General features: G+C 37.7%; 1 protein-coding gene across 8 annotated transcripts in view; it reads right to left on the minus strand.

The window, feature by feature from the left end:
- The window catches only part of INPP4B (inositol polyphosphate-4-phosphatase type II B), a 333,154-nt gene that overhangs the window by 166,980 nt on the left and 141,706 nt on the right, over window positions 1-24,468 (minus strand). For all 8 annotated transcript variants that reach the window (XM_074823724.1, XM_074823728.1, XM_074823726.1 and 5 more), the window contains 2 exons: window positions 11,794-11,912; window positions 9,948-10,064 (listed from right to left, as the gene is read on the minus strand). In XM_074823724.1, the coding sequence (XP_074679825.1) occupies window positions 9,948-10,064; window positions 11,794-11,912 (236 nt within the window). The remainder of the gene's footprint in view (window positions 1-9,947; window positions 10,065-11,793; window positions 11,913-24,468) is intronic.

Below are 24,468 nucleotides of genomic sequence, written 5' to 3' on the forward strand. Positions count from 1 at the left end.
TGTGAATCTGCATTTTAATACAAAACGGATCCATACAACTGCTCATGGTGCAGATGCTGTTGCAATCAAAAGAATTAGCATTTATATCTCAATGCATATAGAAAAAAGCTTAGTACTCTTGACCGCTTCTGATGTTCCCAGTAAAACTTCTGAAAACAGTAGGGAATATAAAACTGAGGAGCTGCAAGCCAGTGCTGCCTCTGGTCCCACTTCCAGATTTTGGTGGAAGTAGTACAGACATAAACTTGCTAGATAGTAACACCTGCATAATTTTGTGCTAATAGATCCAGGAGAGAGAAGGTAGTACTCTCCGCTCTCACTTCTACTCCACAGAGATCCAGTGATTTTCTTTGTATTGTCTAACAACAATACAGTGACAAATGCCCCCAGTCTTACTGTAGAACCAAAAACCTGAACAATTTAGACAACCATATGTGAGACACACGAAGTAAGACAACTTCAGCCTCCACCAGAAATGATTGTACGTATCAAATCAGATCAATGTAATGCACACATCCTCAAAAAATTTTTGTCTTATCTCACAAGAATATACAAACTAGAATTGGTGCAAATGTACTACTCCTTTGCGTGTATGACAACATGACTGCTTATCAACTTCTAGACAAAATGCATTTGTCTAATTTCTTTCCAGTGAGAGCCCTCTGAATTTCACTTGTAGGTGGCTCAGGTGTAAGTTTTACAGTCAAAATTGATAGAACAGTCTTTGGTAACTGCTATCTTTGGTTTTGCTCTAAAGTAAGTTACCTTGATAGCTCTATGAACCATTACCACAGTTATGTTTTAAACGCTGTGCCTTACTGAAATATGCTGAAGCCTGCAGAGAAAGCTGGGAAAGAAAAACAAAACTAGAGGAAGGAACTATAAATAAAATAGAAAGCCATAGTGTTCCCTACTCTGAACTGGAGGAAAAAAAAAAAAAAAAAAAGAAGAAAAATAAGAAAACTTATTAAAATGGTTTGAATAATTGTGACTTTCAGCTTTTTCATTTCACATCAGTGAGACTGCATACATGACAAAGGATTTAAGAATAATAAAGACTTCAAGAATAAACGTCAACAGCTGCATGGTACTAGAAAAACCTTCAACTATTCTTGGTTTTAAAATACCATGACTATGATGAAAAGAACTCCAGAGGGGAAGAAAAAAAAAAAAAATCCACCAATTCTCAACACCCCAGAATGCTGAAAAAAAACCACCAAAGACTAAATTTAATCATAGCTAATGTCACTGTGCCAGTGACTCCTTGGTAATGATCCATGATCTCATCAATAAGTAATAAGCTCAAGGTGAGGGAATTCAGTTTACTTTTCAGTGAAAGGAAATCTCTTTCATATAGCATAAAGTGCTGTAACACTACAAAGCAGCTGATACTCTGTTCAATAAGGTAACTGCTTTGTACACTGAAAACTTGACCTCAATTGTTGATGTTCATAATGGTCATTCACATTTATGCTCTTGTGATTTTGAGAGAACCAAATGCACAAAATTTTGACCACGCCATAGACTATATTTGTCCTTCGTTCTCTTGGCTTTCCAGCCATCACTATGCAAGCTGCAAACAGTTTCTTAAAAAACTGCATGTTAGAAAGCAGTGTTTTTTCCCCTCCCTTTATGATCATGCAATCCATGGTGAACAGGACAAAACAAAGAACAGATCAAAACAAAATCCTCATTTCTGGCATGAAGAAAGCCAAGCATGGAGAATTTCAGCCACATGGGAATTTGTTTCTGTAATATACTGCATAATGATTACATAAAGAGGCTTTGATTACTGTAAAATTCAATGATACATGCATTTCTAATGGCACTAGAATTCCTAAATGACTACACAAGCCTTTCATGTTTATTCATCAAATATTTAAAATACAGCACAATACAAAACATTTAACTAGTTTACTCTGAGAGCAATTAACTATACTCTTCTAACAAAAGCTTCCTCAAGAAGATAAAGTCTCATATTACGACCAATGCATATGATTCTTACTTAATTTTTAAATAGAATTATTTGCTCAGCTTTACTTTATAATTACAAAATTCCAAACGCAAACATTTAGTGGTACAAGCATATTCATAACTGTAAAGAACACTTTTGTGAGACACATGGTAGAGGGAGAAAAATCTGTTCTAATAGATTGAATTTGTTCCATTTTCAATTTCCCACAACACATACCCCAAGACTTTAAAAGAAAAATCTGTTTCCAAGCTGGTTTTAGGTGCCTGCTTTCATAACAGAAAAGCAAGAGCAGACTTACCACTGCTCCATATAAATTTCATCCTTTCAATCCTTATTGCATCTAAATATATTAAATATTATGCAGAAATATTTTTGCCACTGAAGGACTAGATTTTAAATATATTGTGCCTTCTATTTTACGTCAATATCTGTAAGTACCTTTCTATGAAGGGACATGGTTAAGAATATGAGAACATGTTTGATTTTTCAAGATGCTAAAAAATGAAGATAACAAATATTATAAAATCAAAACAATTTCAGGAAGTCACTCTATTTTCATTAGTACTGAACTGGGATTTGAGAAAAATGGAAGTTCCTTAGTGAAGATTAAGAGGCAGAAGCTACACTATAAACATTTTTTTTTTTTCCAACATTTAATACAGTTTCTACAGTTAATTCATTTCTATTAATGTACAATTTTGGCTGCAAGTAAAGCAGGAGGCATGAACATTTTTTTCTTGCAATATAAAGACAATTACTTGTACTAGAGTATTCTAAAGCCTTATTTGACAAAAGCACACAAACCACAAAAAATTAAACAGAAGTTCGCAGCTGTGATTTTTCAAGGACTTCAATGTATCCACTTAAAGTTAGAAGTGCTTCTATATCAACAACAGAGACATCCATTTGGGGGATTTTTTCCCAGGTAAAGAAACTACCAAAAATGCGTCCAACAGGCAAAAATGGAGCTTTTCGAACTTGAAAAAACGTTTTCTTAAATCTTCTGCTTTTTTTGACCTGCACAAGTGCCTCTTATTTACAAACTACCCATCAACTATAGGTAAACATATCAACTGTTGTGTGTATAATCATAATAAGTAGCTATAGCTAAAGGCAAACACATCCCTATTTTCTTGAATGTCAGTTCCCCTTTTGTACATTACAGTGTCTGTGCTGGTATGATGGGACTAACTGATCATTCACCTAAGAAAAAAAGGGAAATCACCACTGAGAACTGACAAATCTTATCCTTTGAGTCATTCAAACATTCCCGTGTTGCTGCATGTAGTACAAGGAAACCCTTCGTGTCGGCAGTGCCTGGGCTGCCCCTGAGGGCTGCAGTACCCAGCCTGCTGGGAGCACCAGCCGCCCGTCCTGAGGAGCTGCTCCTCCAGTGCCTTGTCCAGGGGAGGCCTGGGTCAAGGGCACCGGCAGGGAAAGCAGATCAAACCCGTTGAAAGGACAGAAGCACGTTCTTCAATCTGAGGTCATGTTTTCACAGTCAAATTGCTTCACACTGACTAAAGAAACATTGTGCCGTGCTCTTCCTCTATTCACTGCAGCACGCGTATTTCAGAGGAAAAGACCCTGGCCTTCTACACTAGGCATGTGCCCCTTGAACCCTAAAAGTCATCATTAGAAATGACAGGGCAGTGCAATAACCACCTTGGATTTGTTTGACTATTCTCATGTGCTCTGTGCTGGTCTAGTGAGGGATGGAGCAATGAAAGATAACTATGAATATGCATATACAAAGTATTCGTGGAAGAATGATACATTTGCAAGCTTTTTGGACAGTGCTACAGAGATTGGAACAATCATACATATGTTACTGAAATCCTTAGCTGGTTAAAATAAAATCTACAAGAAAATGTTATCATTTCCTATTTGGTTCCCTTATTTCTAAGCAATTTCCAAGGCAACCCTTTACATTTTTACAGAAATCAATTGGTCTTAAAGCCTGATGTGAGGCAGCAGTACCATTTGATTGACAGAACAGATAGAAAAGGAAAAGACAATGGAAAATTAACTAACTGTAGATTACAACTTTCCCCGAAGATACAGCAATAGGGAGGAGTTTGCCTCAATTAGGAAAAAAATAATAAAAGGGTAGGAGAAAAAATAGGATGAAAAGCAGGATGCTTTCAAAGAGAGAAAAATTTCTGCAAAGCCAAATCCTCCCACTGCATTTTCAAGGGCTAGGCACAAAGAGCAGTGAGGCTACAAATGGACTTTAAGTTTATACCTGTAACTTTCCTGGTCTTGACACTTATCCCCAATTCTCTTACAGATTCACTAAGATATATGAAACCTTATTATACCCTCAGCCACTTCAAAGAAAGATTTTATTTCAATATAAACCCAAATGTATCCAGACTTTTAAAAAAATACTGAGAAAGACTGACAATAATGCTTTAGGTGGATTCCACATGTATGTGCCCAGAAGAATGAAACCATTCCCCCAAAAAATCTCTATTAATGGTGTTTAGTAAGAATATATAGTTTGACACAAAAGGAAAACTAAATCTATCATCAAGTATATACTTGTGAAAAAATTACATGATTTTGAGAAGAAACATGAATATCTAAAGCTTTATTGCAAGTATTTCTGTGGGTAGGACCGTGGTACTGTAAAGTACTGCTCTATTAAGAAGAATGAGATAATAAGAGTTTCTAATTTAAGGCAATATTTCTCTACAAATTCTGCAGAGATGACAGTGAACAGAACTGAGAAAAGAAAGAATTTAAAGTGTCTTTTCTTTAAACAAAGTAGAGCATTTTCAACACTGCTTCAAGTTTTAAAGAAAAACAGCTTCAGCAGTTTTAGTGTTGACGAGAGTGAGGGACTGAGAGTACTCTGGTACAGGCAGAGTGCAGGTAGGTGATGTGCAAGCTTTCACATTTATCTCTGCTAATGCATTTGACATCCTACTCTGCAGTGTTCCTAATATTCAAGCCGTGGGCCTCTTCAGCAGAGATGGCAAACCACACTAAACTGCGTGGTGGTTTTGCGATACAGATCAATGCCCACAAGGGAACACGGAATGCTGTCACTTTGGATTTGGCTTCGCAGCTGAACTCAAAATGCCTCTTTCATGACAGACGTTCTTAATTTCCCAACAACCCACCCCAGTGTGATTTGATTTTAACAGGGATACTTGCAATATCAAGAAAAACAGAAAAAAAAAAAACCAACTTCTGCAAGTTTACTTTCATAGTGAGTAAGTTTAATAGACGATTCAAACCTCAACAGTTAGAAGACATATAAATTGAAGCCCAAATAATCTAAAATTGTCACTTTATAATGTATGTTCCCATATCCAAAACTTCATTTCTATCCCTACTACTCTTAAAATTATCAAATTAATCTAATTTTCTTCTCAGTGATTAACAGAAAATTTGGGAATTAACAAATGCAAGACCAGACTGTAGAACATGTATTATTTCAACTGCCTTGTACATGTCCAGTTTCTCCTTGCTCTCAGAAAATAGCATTAGAGGGGTTGTTTGTATCTTCAATATCACATGTGAATTCCAGTAGTTATATCCATCCACAGGATCTACTTTGGATGGATATCTACCTGCTGGTCTAAGACAAAAAGCAAAAATATCTGTTAAATCTCTAACCCTAGTTGGTATACGAAACCTCTGCTTATGAAGCTTCTTCTCAAGCTTCCTGGTTTCCATCCCCTCCTAACAATAAGGGGAATCTGTGAAGGGGTGATGCAGAGACCAGATACAGAACATTGTCACCAGATACAGAAAGTTGCTCCTGTCCTCTGCTTCCAGCACCTCTCCACGTGTAGATCAAAAGGAGGCAGCCCGACTCACTGCATGTCATACCAGAACATTACAACAGTGTTTACCTCAAGATCTTGCTTCACTTAAAATAAACACGATCCCATCATACAAGATGCAAACATTTTCAACCCCACTTTACAGATAGAAAAGTTGGTATGGTAAGAAATTAAGCTGTAGGTGTAACTGTATGAAACAAACACAAGTCAGATGCAGATGCAGCAACAGAAGAACCAGTTTTGGAAAACAAGCAAACAGAAGCCTCACCATCACTAAATGTTACAGTACTTGCCTAAAAAAAATAGCCACACTGCTCTGCACAACAAAGTTCAGAACGCTTGCTTGCAGGACACAAGTATATATATTATAAATACAGAACAGAAAGACTGCTGTCTCCCACATTAGTCACTAGGCTTTCCCTACTCTTAACGTAACACAAATTCATATATTTTGTATTTGCTGCAGGTCTGTCATGTGGCTGTGGTACCCGACTTATGCTAAGCAGTATTTTCAAAGTGAACAAACCTGTCTTCAGCTTTAAAATTTGCTAGACCAAACTGGGCAAACCTGCGTGCTTACAGGAAAGATAATAATAGGTACCTGTGCAAAAGTGGTACAGAGATAATATTTTAACAGGATATGAGCCTCTAGTTCTGATTTTCTTGGACAATGGCTTAAAGAACAGGTGCAGTACCAGCATTACAACAGAACCCAACTATCTAAAATCTTAAAGACAGTGCAGCTCAAGTCAGCGAAAGATAAATTTGCTCATGGCAATATGGGAAGAAAATCTTTGTGATGTAGAAACAGATGTCACTGTACATTTTTCAGAATATGGCATTACCCACTGCTTTGTATGCATGGCTTCACTGGATATATTTAAATTATATTTCATAAACACACTCTATTAACTTCTTTATTCCAACTATATCAAAGTAAAGTTGGAATAGCATAGTCTCTGTTAAAAGTTTCTATTTACATGAAAACTTACAGGAACCAATCACCCTAACTTAGAAAGACTAGTCAAAACAAAAAAAAAGTGTTTCATTATATTAAAAAGCCTCAATTACAGAAAGCCTGACACAGCCAAGATATAATTATGATCAACATCAGACAGAGATGCATAAAAGTGAAAAGTGCAGTTAAAACATTCAGTGTGTCAAGCGCAGTGAATGTGAAACCAGCTGCAGAGTACTTTAATATAATTAAACTGCACTTCTTACATAATGTAAGTTAAATAACAGGCAAGAGTGAAGTTAACTATCTGCTTTCTGGTATAGGGATGCAAGCATTGCAAGATTATTTTTAAATCTTGTTTAAAAAAGCAGCACAAGTAGCATGTCAGCAGTACCAAAAAAAAATTTCTGGTTGTCTGTCACTGGGGAGCATCCCCTTTCACTTTAACATTATGACCCGTGTGCACAAACTGAGCAGTATTTAATTATTTTTGTAGGGGGGTTGAAAATGACACCTAATACTCTTGTATAGGCAGAGGCAGGTTTAGGCAAAAGAAAGAAAATGCTTTTACCCCATGATGTATCCACTGCCCTTTCTGCACCTTCTCTACAGCCTTCTGTTTGTGGCAGTAAAATCCTGCTGAGTTTAATTAACGCCCAGAATTCACTTCCTTTAGTTTCGTTTTAATTACAAGAGAAATAAGAAAAGAATAAGTATATATTTGCAATGAGGGATATTGGCTACTTTGAACTGTTTAACTAAAGTAACCAGGAGTGGTAGAGCCCTGATGTTGTGGGAATTCTTATTAGTGTAGTTTTTTGCCCAGTTTCTGCAAAATATTTTATAGTCAGGTCCAAGGTTTATTTTGCCATAAATGCTCACTTGTATGAGCTGGTGACTGGTCTGGAAACACGGCCTAGAGGAGCAGAGCATACCTAACAGCCTTGGATTCCCCTCCACCCCCAAGTGGAATACCTGTCTGTTTGGAGAAATGGTGCGGCTGTGTGTTGCGACCAGAAGCTGTGGCAGCAGTTTTTGAGGAACAAGAAGCCAGCTTTATTGCAGCCTAGATAATCAGAACTGTGAAATCACGGCACTTGGAACAGGCTTACTGCCAAAAGGACACATCCCACTTCTTGGGTCATGAAGCAAGCATTGAGGTTTGCGCTGCTGCAGCTATGCTGGTAATGGTATCGTGCTATAGCTCATTTAAACCTGACTTTTATGAATCTATATACACCTTCAGATTCAGAAAAGTCACCTGAATTAATAGAAAAGTGTTGGCTTCCAATTATAGGAAAGAAAGTCAAGCCATTAGTTTTATCGCTGCTGATATTCTAGGATGTAAACAAAAGTCCAAATACCACCACAATTGAAGTCACAACCTGGGTGACCCAGAGTCATTCACACATGCTGCAGTCTACCTTAATTTAAATCTTACAGCTTATTTAATTTATTTTTTTTTACCTACATCCAGTTTTAAAACAGCTGAATATTAATAAAAGGCTAAATATATGTAAACCAGAGATGGGATTAACATTTTCCCCTACAAAAAGATACCATAAACTATAAACCCAGAATGTTTTACATAGGAACTACATAACTGCTATGACAAACGAGAAAGGTATTCTCTCTTGTGACTTACAAACTACATTAATGGGATTCTCTGAGAAAGACTCTAGTCCTCTACTACAATTATAAAGGACAACTATAAAAAGTTCTTAGAAGTTTGCAAAAACATATATTCGTTCTCTTGGCTAGATCTTGTCCTGCATAAGTGGCAGTATAGAGGTCTGCAACTAGAAGAGTACAGGGATAGCTCTATGTATCAAGTCCACTTTTTTCATTCACAGATAGCATATTATTTTCCATCATCTGTCAGTCACAAGGGACAAGGGAAAGGGCAAAGTCAAACTCCTTTCACTCAATTCCTGTATCTGTCCATGAGTGACAACTCTACTGGAGAAACAGCAGATCCCGTTTTAAGCCCCTGTAGTCTAAACCGTGACCAAAAATTAAAACATACACATTGTGAAAATGTGTGTACGTGTCCCTTCCCTGGTTACTCTTAAACAGAATAAAATACCTTAGTCCATAAAACCAGAAAGAAATCCAGGTTCCCGTGTCTAAAATATTCCACACATTCCCATTAAAGAGCACAGTGAGGAGACAGATCCAACCTGTTTGCTCACAAGAGTCCAAAATTGAAATGAACTTATCAACTATTTTCTGTCTGAACAAAATTAGAAGTCCTCTAAACATATAACTTTACTTATGTAAGCAGTTCAAAGACAGTCTCAAGTGGCAAGTTATGCCTTTGATTTCCTTCTTATGGATAACGAATGCATATACAGTCATGACATGAGCTTGCACTGTCTTTAATCATACTGGGGGCCAATTACAGATATGTAAAGAGCAATTCAGCTAATTAAATACAGGTGTCGAGGGACACTTTTGATGCCCAAGAGAAAACTATCAGCTGGACTCCAGCTGCCACAGAAGAAAAACAGAGATCTCCCATAGGTCCTGTGATATCTTCTGGGTTTGTAAGGCTATCCTAGATCACCTGGAGCACAGAAAATGGCACTCAAGGTCTATATTTGGCAGTTAAATTATTCAAATACTTCCACTGACCTCCATATATCATCTCAACTGTTTCTCAGCATAAAAAGCTGACAGTGTAACCAAAAGTGTACAACATTGGATCCCAAAATGATTCACCTTTAGCAGTGACACAGATCTTGGACGCTTACAAATCAATAACAGCAGCAGCCACGGGACAGCTGCGATTATCACCACGCAAGAGATTAAAATAAAATATGATTATCTCTCTCACACATCAGGTTACAGGCTCTATCATCATTCTGGTTTGGGCATATAAGTAAAATATTATCAGAAACGTATTTCTGAAAAATTATTCACAGTGGTGTTATCTCAGTCTATTCCATATGTTCTCTGCCATCAAAAAGCACACAAGGGTAATCTTTTATTTGCCAGGAATACCTGTGCTGATTCATGTAACCAATTAAACAATAGCAAAGGGTCCATCTTAAGTGCATGATTCTCCTTCTCTATTCTCTAATATAACAACAAAAAATAAAGTACATTTTAAGTATAAAAGAAGAGCAAAACTAATTCTACATAAACCTATTTCCCCAATTTGCAAACTTGCTATTCCTCAATAAGATTTGTGCAAGAAATGAAGCAAAGCACTTACCGTGTCTTGAGATTTATCTTTGACATCATAGACTGTTAGTTTTATTTTAGTCTCCTCATAGATGGGGTATTCCGGTGGGAATGTCACACCAGTCAAAAACAGTGGATCTCTTGTACCCTGTGTAACATGATCAAACATTCAGTAGGGTAACAGCTGTGCAACGTGTAGTATACCATTATGGATGTACAGAAACTGTGGGCTCTTTAGAAGAGGTTAGCCTTCTACAGCAGAGAGAAGTGAATAGCTAAGTATTATCCAACCAATGAGAAAACCAGACAACTTTAACACTTTGTAAAGAAAGTTTCAAAAAACTTCCTAGAAATTTTTTTAACTGGAAAAAGTATTAAGTGCTTTTGAAACAGGGCCTAGCAACGTGCCTTTAAACAACATAGCCAGCAGGTAACAGTATCTGGAATACCACATGTAATAAACAATCTTTCTTTCTCCCACGGTACTTTCTGAAAGTACCACAATTTCAGATTAGTTTAAATGAACTAAATATATAACTTAAACACACACACAAAAAGTGAGATCTTCATTAAGTCCAAATAAAACGTCTACAGAGATGTTATAGAGATTCCCTGTATTACATTAAGGATACTGATTTGTGGGGAGGGGATTACAATATCCCTCTTAGGCGATAGTGAAGTAAGATAATGTTTAATTATACTTAATTTCCAAATATTACCAGGCTTGTATCCTTAAATTTTCTATTAAGTAAAATGAACGATTTTGCATGATAAATGTAATTTCTCTTGAAGAAACTAACTTTTCTGTGCCCCTGCCTTCCCTTCCCCCAAAGCTTGAGTATGAAGCTGAGAGCCTTGACACAACAAATTCAGGGATTTATTCAGATCTAGGACATTGTGCTGGGAAATGCATCAAATTCTATTAAAAAAAAAATATCTATTCCATCTTATGCACGACATCATTCCAGACAGTCTGCAATGAAACGTCCTGATCAGATACAAGATATTTGAATTAAGCAGTTTCAGGATGGTTGGTGGCTGAAACCATAACAATTTAATTAGTAGTTGGTTGAAACTGATCACACAAAGGGCTCGTTAAACATTCTCGTTGTATTTAACAGTTAAAACAAGCCTTTGGCAAAAATGTGTGTGTTTACAATAAGTCTTCCCTGTTCTTAATGAGTCTTCTCCAGTAAGTTAAGCAAGTTACACCTACATTGCCGGCTCACACTTAATTTTCTCTGTGAACCATTTTTGCTGTTTCTGACCTTGATGCTTACAGGGCAAAGAGAAGACTAGCAAAGCAGCCTCAGACAACTTTTGCTGTAATATGTGATGCAAGTTACTAATTATTTTATACAGTCACAGACCTTACGTACACACACTCTTTTCCCTAATTATACAAGTAAGCTAATATTTTTCAAATTGCAAAAGTGTCACCTTTCCAATGGAAAAAATACAACAAGAAACAGATAGGACTAACAAACCATATAATACACCTATGTTCTTCTGTAACTTAAAAATACTTTACAAACTCACTGTACTCTTAATTTAGTTTTACTTTGCATTGCCTTGTCCTTTCATGAGAGTAACTATTCCCTGTTTCATTCTAGACCTCTGTCTGGAGAATCGGAGTATTCTCTGGTCTCTACTTGGAACAACAGAGCTTTCATGAAAAGCCAAGTTCATTTCTAACTGTTTATCCTGGTTAACTGCCAAAAACTACAGAACACTCTTAGGTATGCTTTACTAACTGCCAGAGTGTGCTTGTCTTACCTAAGCCTATGCACTAACTTGTTTTATTTCTCATTCACTTTCTAAGGAAGAAACGAGCAATTCATTAATCAACACGTTAATTGAATAAGAAAGATTCTCACCTCCACGATTTCAGTGCTTGAATACCTCGTCAAAATGTGCTCTGCTGGATGTACCACCGAGACTTGAATAAACGTATTCAGCTTCCGATCACGGGTAGCAGCCACTAGATCCTTGCATGCTGGAGACGGTACAAAACAAAAATAGAATACTCAAAAGAAAACTCTGGGAAAACGCTGTCACAGGCACAGGACAAAGCAGACTACACTCCGGCTCCAGATTAAATCTCCAGAGACAAGCCGATTAACAGAGGAAGTCCCTTGGAAGTAACTTACAGAAATAGGAAGTCACATGCTGCAGAACTGAACTGAGATTTCGTTTCCACTAAAAATACTTGCAGCTTCTGCAAAGCTCCCTGCCAGAGGCTCATCAGCTCCAGTATATGAATGTGCGTGCGCATACGCACACACTTACACACACTGCAATAGTAGGTAATTTTACATAAGCACTCATTTAATTTGCCACAAAATCTCTCTTACTAGCCTAATTTGATCATCTCCTGTCTGACAATTTTCACAGTACATGACCATTCTAAACCAGTTAAGTGCTATCGGTGATTAGGTTACTTTATACAGTCTGATACTTTATGAAATTTTAGTAGAATTAATCAGATAAAAATCGATATACCTAAAAGGAGACAGCAAAATAACCAATTTTTTTGTCAGTGACTGGCATATAAATGAAAAGAATAATTGTATTCTGATATATGACATCACTATTAAAACTCATTCTACCTAATAGAGAAATTCAGTTCTTGTTTAATAATTCATGTTTATCCTGGGCTCACAGTCATGCAAGGTGACTGAGTTCACTCTTTAGACTAACACACCTAATGCCTTCTCACCAAAAGGATGAAAGCACCAAAAAAAAAAAAAGAAAGAAAAGGAGGAGGAAAGAAACAAATGCACCATTAGCCGCTTTGCAGAAGGGACGTGGACTAATGGGGCATGCATCGGCTCAAAAGCAAAACCCACCCACCTTACATTCTTCAATAAGGAATATGCAATAGTGAACAGTGTGATAGGACCTACCCACTGCTTTCTGCAGTGCATCAAGTAGACTGGGATTTTAGAAGCCTGAGGGAAGAAAAGAAAAGCCTACTGTTTCAGAGAGGCTAATTGTCAAGAAAGAGCTGAGGACATTTCCTAGGAGTCACTGCCAACCGAGAGCTTCCTCAAGTGCAGCTGACCTTTAATGTTTTAAAAGGTGAGTCAGATTATCCTCACAGCAAGCAAACCTGGTCTGATGAGAAGCCAAAGCAAGGAAAGCTCTGATACATACAAAAGGCCAACTCAGTTTGGTTTATACTTTATTTTTTCTTTGGACTTGGACCTGCTGCTTGAGAAAATAAAGGCAAAATTGGCAAGCTTTTTTACCGCTCTTCCATAACAGTTAAAACGGAACAAGGAAGCAATTAAATTTAACCTTCACAGAATGTTTTGAAGTTTTTGCTTTAGCCTGAATTGCCAGTGAAATCTCTTGGTAGACAGTCTCAAACTGACACTATCATTATTTGTTGTTAAAAGTGGGATAAGAATAAAAGTTTGTGTATGGTGAGGTCTTTATGAAACAGCTGATATAACAGCACCAGACTCGAATAGCAAGTTGCCAGGAATTCCTTGTTACTAAGGCTCACCACATTATTGAAATTAACTCTAAATATTAGCACTACTTGATATGACCTGAAGAATTATATGAGTAGATTTACTGAAAAGCGGTTACCAAAGCAGCAAAAGTTGGGCAGATACGACCTCTTTGAGCTATATCCTCTCTAAAGCTGACCACAGATGCCGTATTAGATCACTGAAATCTCCAGATACAGCCATTTCCCCCTGCAAACCCTGATCTTATGCCACCACCCAATCTTTAAATGTTCCACTCTATAATCATGTTTTTAGAATACAGCATGGTAAAGCACAGTTTCAGAGGACTAGCAAGGGAGCTCACGTTCACTACCAGAAGCTGAAACACTGACAGATATAGTCAAATTTTTCACACCTGCCACAAAGGAAGGCTAGCCAGCTCACAAGTCAACAGACCTCCAAAGATGACAGGAATACACCAGAAATGAAAAGCAGAAAGAGAAAGAAACTTAGAAAAAACAAAAATAAATCCCCAAGTCATCAGTGACTCTGGCAGGAGCTCTTGTAAAAAGTACTAGTGCATGATGAACACAGGTAAATCCCCCATAAATAACGGTCTGACTTAACTTGTGGCATATCTCAAATAACTAGATGAGACTAATTCTTTTAGCAGCAAGAGCACAGACTTTTATCCTACTGATAAACTTTTAACAAGAGGAAGAAGATTTGCACTAAGTGGTCATCACCTTGGTGATATCTGTGCATAGGAGACAATTTCAGTGATAGTAGGGCAATCCAGTCATTAGATCATTTTCCTGTAAAAAGGCAGCTTAGCAAAATGATCTTGAATTTCACTGGGTAGAGTTGACATGAAGATAATTCATCTGCATATCCCCAATGGGGATGATCAGCACAAAGTATCAGAGCTCTTCGGGAGATCCCAGTGCAGAAGGATAAATGAAATAAAATGAAACCTGCATCTACTTTGATGACAGAGTCATTTGTCTCTATTGTGACATTGGGCTACTACTGTTGACAACTGCCCTTTCAGTCATAGAGAATATTCAATAAGGTTGTTGCTGACAGTGAACTGAAGATCTGGTGTGACACAGAATTTGTCAGTTTGAGCCACAGTGCATCACTTCCCTTAAAAACAGTCCAACTAAAATGTTTAACAAAACCCAAGGACTAGTTTTAAGCTGATGCCAAAGACTAGGAGAAGTTTGTTATTTCCTGTTCACAGCCTGGCAAGTCCCACAGGCCCACACTGCATTATTGCCCTTCAAACTATTTTGCTAGCAGTATCACAGAAAATCTTAGGTCTTCTCAAAGAAACACCACTCTTTGGACAAAGTGAAACATTACATGGCTGTGAAAGTCAAATACCAGCTCTATGTTACATATTTAAACACATCTGGTGGGCATCATTGACATACTACTCAAAGAGAAACTGATGAAAGTACAAACATGAAAGGCATGCTAAGGCTCTTTTCTTAGTTGCAAATGTTACACAGTGAAAGTAGGTACCAACGTCAATGCACTTTCCATCATAACCTATGTCCAAGCAGACCATATACATCAGTCACAATACTTTTCAATACTTCAGTACTATGCTTGAATTAATTCTGGAAAAACTCATCAACAAAACTCAGTGAAATGAAGCAACAGCTTGTACTTACATGCCAAAAGTATATGAATCTACTCTTTGTGACTGTTGACTCAGTGTGTAAAAGCCTGAGTCATCCATTCCCCTGGTGATCCCCATCTCTGCTAAACCTATCAGAGCACAGTGAATGTTTAAGGGAGAACTGCATTAGGAACAACTTATGCTTTTATATCAACAAAGAAAAAAGTTGGCAGGAAGAAACAACTCCCCTACATATTAAGCAAAGAAAAAGAAGGAAAGAAAGCAAAGTAATCACTGTGTGTTGAGCAAGATGAAAGGCTGCAAGGAAAAAGAACTGTTCTAAAATATATTTACAAATATTAACATATTTTACAAAATACCGTGGTCTACGTATAAAACTGTCTTACCATTTAAAATGCCTTAAAACAGGTAACATTTAATCAGTGCAATCTTTCAACACTTACTTTCTAAATAAAAGCAAAGACAATATTGTTATTTCATTTCCATTACTATTGTTGTTCTACTACTAAAACTATACTATTCTTACATGAATCATAGTAAACAAGCGCTCCTTCTCTGTCAGTCATGCCTGTGCATTGTCCCATACATTCCAGTACCACTATGACGCACACAAATCACGTGAGCTGTAAACGCAAACCGCACAAGTAGATGTTTGATTCTCAAGTCCTGCCACATTCAATATTTCATTGTTCTCTATGCTGCACTAACACGCTGGCTGTGCTCTTCATCCTCTGTGTGCATGTGTGTGCAAGTAAAGGCAATGGGAGAGAAAGACTGGTTACTGTTTCCTCAAAACTGGGCTATGCTGTAAACGCAGCAGAATCTTGCTTCACAGTTTCAGTGACCAATTCATGGGATCAGGAAGAATTTTCTGAAAGTGTTAACCGTATGGAGAAACAGAGCACAGAAAGACTAAAAAATCCCAATGACTATATAATAATAAAAAGGGGGAAAACAAACAAAACAAAATAAAAACAAAACAAAAAACCCAACCAACCAAACAAAAAAACCCCCAGAAGTTAGTCTGGAAATTCATTATCTGCCTTCCCTGAAACTATAACAATTCTGACCAGGTGTTCAGCACTGCTCTGAGCACTAAGCCCACTGGAGGCAAAAGAAATTAATCTGTCAGAGAACGAGGGAGATGCAGCATCTCCCAGAACTGAAAAAGATCTAGTACCTGGAACAAATGACATGGGCAGAGGGACTGAAAGACATCCTCAGCTCAGAGTTCACAGAGTTGTTTGGGAAGGAAGCCAAGGTCTAACCCAAAAAATTGGGAAGTGGCCTTGAAATGGCAGTGTTTATTTTTGTTAGCAGGGGAAATTACAGCCCATTGGTGAATGTCTTCCCAGACTATGAATTCACACAATGCATGATTCGCCTACCTGGCAATTTGCGAGGTAGCTTTTTCTCTAATCAGTGACAGAAACACCATTTACCACAGCTTCATTCCTTCCCATTTTCCAAACCAAAACAGATTCCAAGGGGCTGCCAAGGGATGGGAATTAACCACCATACCCTGTTGTCTCCAGGGCACACTATTTTGTGTGCTCTCAAAACCAAACAAAAAATCAGTAGTGTCTGAAGACAAAGGGCATGGGAAAAGCCTGTGTGTCTCACTCATATATATACGTGAACATAATGTTCAATTTTTTTTTTTTTCATTTCATTGGCATTGCAGCAACATTATTATCCCAAAGCAACTTAGTTTATAAATAATAATGTACAGTCTGTCTTGATAGGGTAATTAACTGAGGTACAGCTATTCCTTAGTGGCAAAAGGACACATTAAGTAAGAGAACACTACATTCAGACCTGTGCTACATGCAGAACACTAAACAGTACACAGCTTGCTTTCCTCCACCCTGGGGGGGGCGTTGAGGAGGGTAGGGAGGCATAAGAGAAGAAAGTGCACATCACCACTGCTTCCGCCTCCGCTGAACACACAGCACTAACCAAGCTTGCTGAGAATACCTTCAGTCAGGCACACATAAAGGTTTAGGATAATCCAACTTTGGAACATATAGGAAAGCTTTGGGCATACTTTTGAATTAGGAGTGTAAATGCAACTGCGAGGGGTTTGAGAACAGGACAGCGACGTGCTCTCTGCGTGGCAAAACATGCTTGAAAGCAAATGAGACAAATGTTTGAGGACTGGTATTAAGCACAGAACAGTGTTAATGAGCACCCCTCCAGCTAGTGCTCCATAATAAATATTATTAATTGGTTTATTATTAATACTACTAATTGGTTGTCCCATTCACGTGTCCGCAGGAATGGCTAAGTTTGCTGGTGGGTAAAGAACACTGCTACCTAGGGACCAAAAGAACAGAGAAGTTACTCCCACAACAATTTGCAATGTGGACTCCCAGTAAAATTCACTGTACGACACTAACTATCAAAGGATGCAGACACAGAAATGATAATATCCACGTTATCGCAAAATGAGGGCACAGGCACGTGGTCATGAAACAGGTATGTATTAGGAAGAACACTCATTAACAGTAGCAACTAAAACAGATGCTCAGACCTGGGTAAACTCTGCAACAAAAACAATCTCTACAGAATAGAAGGTTATATTTGGACCACATATACAAATAAGTAAAGATCCACTGATTTTTTACCTAAGAAAAGGTCCAAGATCACTGTTCCTGTCTCTGGGGATGAGAGGTTTGTATATAAATGAAATGCATATCTGTTCTCCAGAATGTACAGCTGGTTGCTAAAGTAACCTAGTTATATCTCAAGGAAATGCACATATATAATACAATTAGTGTCCTTCAGGGGATGCCTGTAATTAATGGTGGGAAGAAAATTTCTACCAACAGTCCAAGGAGAAAGAGATGACAGGGAAGTCTTACCAGATGAAGCATAAAGAAAGATATTTCTATGACATCTCTACAAATACAGGTATGGGGAGAAAAACTCAAACACCACTGATATTAGCAGTACCTACTGTAAGTAATATATCAATATGTTGTCCATGAAAACATCAATCATTACTCACTTAATTTGGAGATAAAAGAACATGATTATTTAGGATTCATTGAAATAAGATACATGAGTGCTGCTCGGGGAAAATGTTGTATGTTGATGGAGGGTAGGGATAAGTGATCATGCCCAGGAGTTGAAATGCCAGCTGCACTCATCACCCTATTCGCATATGAAGTGATAAATCTGGTTAGAATTACCACTGTGAAAATCAGAAGTGATCTATTTCAGAATAAGTTCTGCCCAGCCTGGGTTTTGCAGTGCTGAAGAAATTTTGGGGTTTGTGCCTTTTGTGTTTTACCAAAAGCCTCATGCTGGACTAGAGCATTAAATAGAGCACTTTCAAACTGCATCCTTCTGCTTTGTCCAAGAAGGTAAAACAAATGCAAATGCTTAGACTGTAACTTTGCATTGCTATTACCAGAAGCAGTAATAGCCATTTCCTGAGCATGGGTTTCAATTCTTCTGACATGTTAGAACAGGCCTATTTCATACTGCAGCTTTGCTATTCAGCCTGGACAACCCCAGTTATTTATAGAGTTTAAGTATGATAGATGCAAGAGACTCAGGAAAGTGGCTGACTGGATCAACGTACAGCTCACAGGCATCATATTTCCACTGCAGAAGTGAACGCATTGTTACACGTGTTAACCATCCATTCAGGGCAATTTATATTTTGGTAGAGCATTAATCCACTGCTAACATTAGATGATCCATTCCAGCACATTCACTGCTAACAATCATGCTTCTCCAGCTTTATTTACAATTGTGTGTAACTTAATTCCACCACCTCTGTGCTCTAGTCTTAAACTACACAATGGCAACGAGGTCACGGACATGAATTTCTAGCTTTGCTAAGAACAGCTGGCTCTTTCAGTTATGAAAAAACTTGCTCTTGATCAATATTTTTAAACTCCTTTAATTTTTAAAACTATATCTGAGAATGTGTCTCTGTGTATCTTTTTCATGTAGTGCTATGTTTAGTTATAAAAACATAATTCTTCCAAAAAAGACTGCATTTCCTTACTGAGCACACCATGCCTCTAACAGCACAGAGAACTCTGTTTTTCTGAGATGGTGCAGTAAGCTAGTGACAGCACAGCAGAGCTCTTGCTGTTGCTCTAGATTCTCAGTTAGCCTCTTTACCTTCTGTCCAAAACTACTCTACTCATGGCACCACCTATTAATGGTATTTATGCTCTGAACTGAAGGTGAGGTCATGTTCTCCAGTGAGAAAAATGAGGAAAGAAGCTAAAAAAAAAAAAAAAAAATGCTTGAAGTCTTACAAAAACTTCGTATACATTACTATACTCCAAAATATTAGAATGGATTTTGATACTGCTATTCCAAGTCTGTAATTAATTTTGGTACTATTGGTATTTTAGAATAGCACAGAGACCTTAAATCTCCTGGAAACAGAGCTAAATGCCAGTTCCCCCTTCACCTTTTCCTAATATTGTCATATCAAGTATCTAATAAAGATGTAAACTTGCTGTAATTTCTTTCAGAGATTTCTTACTATCCCAAAAATAAAGTGGTTACAAGTTTAAATATCAGCTGAAAAATTAGAATAGCAAATGGTACACAGACATCCTTTTTTTCCTTTAACTATGAGTTTTTCTTTATACTATAAGCTCACTGCAAATATCTAGAACCTGTAACAATTTCTTTCAGATTTTATAAATAAAATATATTCTGCTGGTTCCTCACTGTCCGTCTCTTCAGAAATAAAATAAGTGTACAAAAATATATCAGCAATACCACAAGAAGATGAGAAAAAATGAAAGTGCCAAGTCTCCCTCAAAGTTTTCAGTCTGCCACATCTGATTTTATTTATTATAACAGCATACGTTGCTTCCTTCGACATCAGCATTTATACACTGCTATACCAGTTGTCAAGTGAACCATTACGTGGTTTTGATCCCCAGTGTGCAGTATTACTTTACAACACTGTAAATATGTAAAGAACATTCAGCTGTTGCTTAGCCTTACTCCAAATCCATGACATCATATACATCTTTACAACATACTTTCAGACTCGGTGAGGAAAGAGGCTTCCCTTACAAAATAAAGGAAGGCTGTCAAGCAACACAGAGTCCAGCAACCACAGCAGACAACAAGCTTCGGCAAGAACTCTAAACAACCTGAAATCTTTTAGAGTGCTCCTTCACTGTTGAAGAGCTGCTTTGAGCAGCTGTAAGTGGGCTACTCTGGATTCTGGGTAGAAGTCCAGCTACAGGAGCCCAGAACTCAGTAGGGAGCAATCCACCCTGCTTCTTTGGCATGTTGTGCAGCCTGGACAAGACTTCAGGGTCCCACAACGATGTTGCTGTTACCACCCAAGCTAGCTGATGTTAACATCGACCTGAGTACATCTAAACAATACTGCAATTTTAGAGCCTGCGATAAGGACGTCCCTTTCACATAAACTTCTCTGGAGTCAGCTCTCTAATTAATTATAAACTAATTCACTGCGTGACCATAGCCCTGTTCCTCATGAGACACTGATAGTGTATAAAACTCTTAATTTCTTCTTTAAGTGAGAATGTTACATAGTAAAGGCAATCGTGACAAAGTTGCCAGAAGAAAATGCAGTAGGAAGCTATATTAACAATAGTAACTCACAAAAGAGAAGACTGACAACAGTTAGACTTGCAAGCAAAGCTATTGTTTGTAAGCTATGTCTAACTGAGCATCCTTTAAGATTCATTTGTCTGAAAAGATTTGTGTTCCTTCCTTTACAGATGCCAAGGATGGAGCCTCCACTGCAGTGAAGGGTGAGGAAACCATGTTGTTGATTGATTTCACACAGATTCCTAAAAATACCCAACACCCAACAGAGCAAGGCAGAAAAATTTGAGCACTGGTACTCTTCTTGTGTAGTGCTCAAACGAGGCAGAACATGGCCTTTTACTTTTTTTAAAGGTATTACTGAACTGTATGATTGTGCTGGTTTTTTGTATCCCTGCCCTGCCCCCTCTCCTCCATTAGGATGTTAAACACTAGCCTGATCCGCAACTGGTTCTCCTTGCATAGGTGCTGTCAAATGTTGAAAATGACTACCAAGTCTGTCCAAAAAGAGAGTCCTCTACAAAAAAATAAAAATCAAAGCACTTGTCCTTCCAGTATGCCAGAGGCTATCTTTTAACAAAACAAAAACCATGCTCTTTGACATGTCTAAAAGGAAACCAGACTAAAACATACTTCAAGGTCAAGGCAAATAAGAGCAAGATGCACTTTTAATCAAAGGAGAAAATAGATTTCTGCAATCCAGAACAATCACTTTTAGCCCTGTAATGATTAAATTTCCTAGTCAGGAATACATGATAAATGCTATGTAATCTGCACGCAAGCTGTAGTTAAAAGGAGAAGACATTCTAATGTAAGTACTTGTCTGAAAAGGTGGCAATTCTGCATTAATACCTAAATTAGAGATCCAAGTAAGAGACAATGCTTTACTCCTCAGGGGGTTTCGAAACAGCCATTCTGACAAACACATTAAGATTGCTTCAGTTACTTCCATGAGATAGCAAAGTATAATCCCTTCATAAGGAAAAAATACTTATATATTTGTATGCTTTCACATAAATGACAGAGTACAGAAATAATAAAAGCTCACAGATCAGGGCTGTGTCAGAGAGCAAGTTTCAAGGAATCCACCTCCCAGGAGCATTTTACTCCCATATTGTGAAGAAATAACCTTTACTCCTAACTTCTCCAAAATGTGTGTCTTAACCATAAGAACTCTGTTGGTACAGACAAATGGTCTTTAAAAAAGTACAGGGTAACAAACACCATACTGACCATAGCTGTTGTGGCACACTTAGATGTCATTTTACAATAACGTTTTTTAAAGCAGCATATACATTTGTATTTCCAGTTTCTTCAAAATCAACACTGAGCTCATCTCCTCAAAGGTACTGGCCTGGAATTATTACTCTAAATTGTTAACTCATAGATTCACAAAAGGTCTGTACCTTGTATTTTGAGACAGATCTAAAATGGGGAGAAATTATTAATTTCTAGAGTGCAGCAGAGCCCAGCATACTGCATGCTAAACCAGAATGTTGGTCCCTATACTACAAATAGACTGTCATTTCCAGCAGGAGTTTCTTCCAAGGTGAAAAACTGCTGTTTACACTGTTTGAAACTGCCTTAGTTTTGATGTGTTGATATATGTAAAGACAGAGCTCACTTCCTAGAGAAAGAATCTTAAATTATTTCAACTCCTCTGTACAAAGAAATGTTAGTTAAAGATTAAAGGAAAAAAAAATAAATGAAATCCTTCATTTGTCTCTGTAGAGTAACTCTCTGGCAGATTTGAGATTTAAATCCAGAGTAATCTAGGTATTGCTGCTCTTCATCTCAATGGGAGCGCGTTCAGATCCCAAAGTTGAAAATGGTGCTAGCCCATTTTAGTTTTTAAAGCAGGTCATTTACAATCCTACAGCCAACAATCCTCAGCTTAAGTGTGAAGAATTCTGGTCTTCAAAGAATGCTAACATGAAATTCTTCTTAACTCATCGTAATGAAATTCTGTACTCATTCAATCTCTCAGAAGTCAATCTTAAATGCAACAGGATTTTAGATTAAATTGTCAGCTTTAACTTGTTTTGAACATTTGAACTATATTTCACAAGATTTTTTTTAAATTTAGTTCAATTTATTTAATTTCAGTTTCATGTTCCACATAACAGGGAAAAAAAGCACACTAAAAATATGGCTAATCACAATAATTAAAATGTCCACAACTGTACTAGAAACTTTATTATCCACAGGAGGTGGGGGTAAAACAATGAAGAAAAGCATTCTTAAGCATTTTGTTTGTTTTCAGCAAAGCCCGTCCAAGCACCTCAGGTAGGTCTGCTTGTCATGCTGCATCCAGTATTGTGTGGAATTTTGTGGTGCTGCATTTAGGAAAATTCCAGTTTTTTCAGGGCCTGCAGGGGAACCTCATTTTGAAGTCAAATCTCACCGCAGGACATGCATTTCAAAACTTCCAAAAATAAGTACATCTATAAGTAATGTGTTCAAAAGGGAAGGATGACTTCAGTCCTCTATTAATTAAATGTTTTGCTTTTTATGGAACTTCTGTTTCACATAAGAGGATAAAAGAGAAAGTCCATTGGGAAACGTTTTATAACATGAAAGTATTACTACAATTATTTCTATAGGCATATTTAGAGATGTATTTAATAACTACCATTTGAAAGACAAATGTTAACGCAGTGCAGTACCATTAGAGTCAAAAAAGTCAAGAGCTATAATGCTTTGAATTACTTAAAAATGTTTCAGTTAATATATTATTGGCCTAAGAAAACAGAATTGTATCATGTCTGTAAGGCATTACCATTCTGTGCAAGAAGCATGAACTACATGAATACTGTAAACTGTAAATAACTTGCTTTTTGTATCCCAAATGATCTATACTCTTTTGGAATTATAAGATGACTTTATCTTCAAGGAGAAAGACACACGAGGAAAGAATTTGAGGAATTCTCCAGACAATTCATGAAATGTCTTACACACTGGGCTAAAGGTTAGAAAAGACCAACTGCAAAAAGTGACAGTAAAAAGTCAAGCGTAGACTCACAAAAAAAGACAGAGATGGCCACGAGTGGGTTTTAAACATACTCTTAAGTCTCCACACACCTACTACCTAGTTTTGGAGATATTTAAAGTCTCCAGGTATAGAAGCTTTCAACTGTAAGAGGTCCCTGCACGCCTACAGGCTGGCTCCTGGGCACCTCCTGATTGCCTCAGCCGTGACAATCCTGAGCAGCTCCCACCCTATCTCTGGCCCTGTCTGGATTTGCAAACCACACACCTATCTTGACAGTCTTAGGCTGGCAGGCAGTGGCAGGGCACAGCTGCTAGTCCACATTCTGTAAAAACATCACTGATGATTTCCTTCACAACAGACCCAGCGGGACGGCTGAAGGAGAAATGGTGCCAGTGCCCCTTTTAATTCAGTAGAGCACTGGACCAGAAAGAGGTCAGATACAGGGCAGATCCACAGGTTTATCATCCTGCCCACCTCTAACACAGCAGCTACAAACCACAAAAAGTTGCCAATTATTACACAAGAGAGTGCATACAAGCAGGCACTCAAATCTTCTTCTTGAAGCGGTCCCACCTTGATTTAAAAACAGGAGGACTTACTGGCAGCAGGTTTAGAGGGGACAAAAGGTAACTTGAAAGGTAATTACTATATTTTACATATGTTATTTTACGTTCAGCTATCACAGAATTTGGGTCACTGTCCACGGTCGCTCCAGAACTCAGGTCTACCCCTCTGGAAAATGGGCACTAATCACTAAACAGTCATCCTCAGCTTATTTTGTCTTTGACCCAAATTCTTTTATGTGTGGAGAAAGGGGGGAGAGTTTCAACTAAGGGTAAGAGTGTACATTTTAATTTTATTCCTGGCCAACATCACTGCTGCAAATACA

The sequence above is a fragment of the Strix aluco genome, chromosome 4 (genome assembly GCF_031877795.1).
Source record: "Strix aluco isolate bStrAlu1 chromosome 4, bStrAlu1.hap1, whole genome shotgun sequence".
NCBI classification, from domain to species: Eukaryota; Metazoa; Chordata; class Aves; order Strigiformes; family Strigidae; genus Strix; species Strix aluco.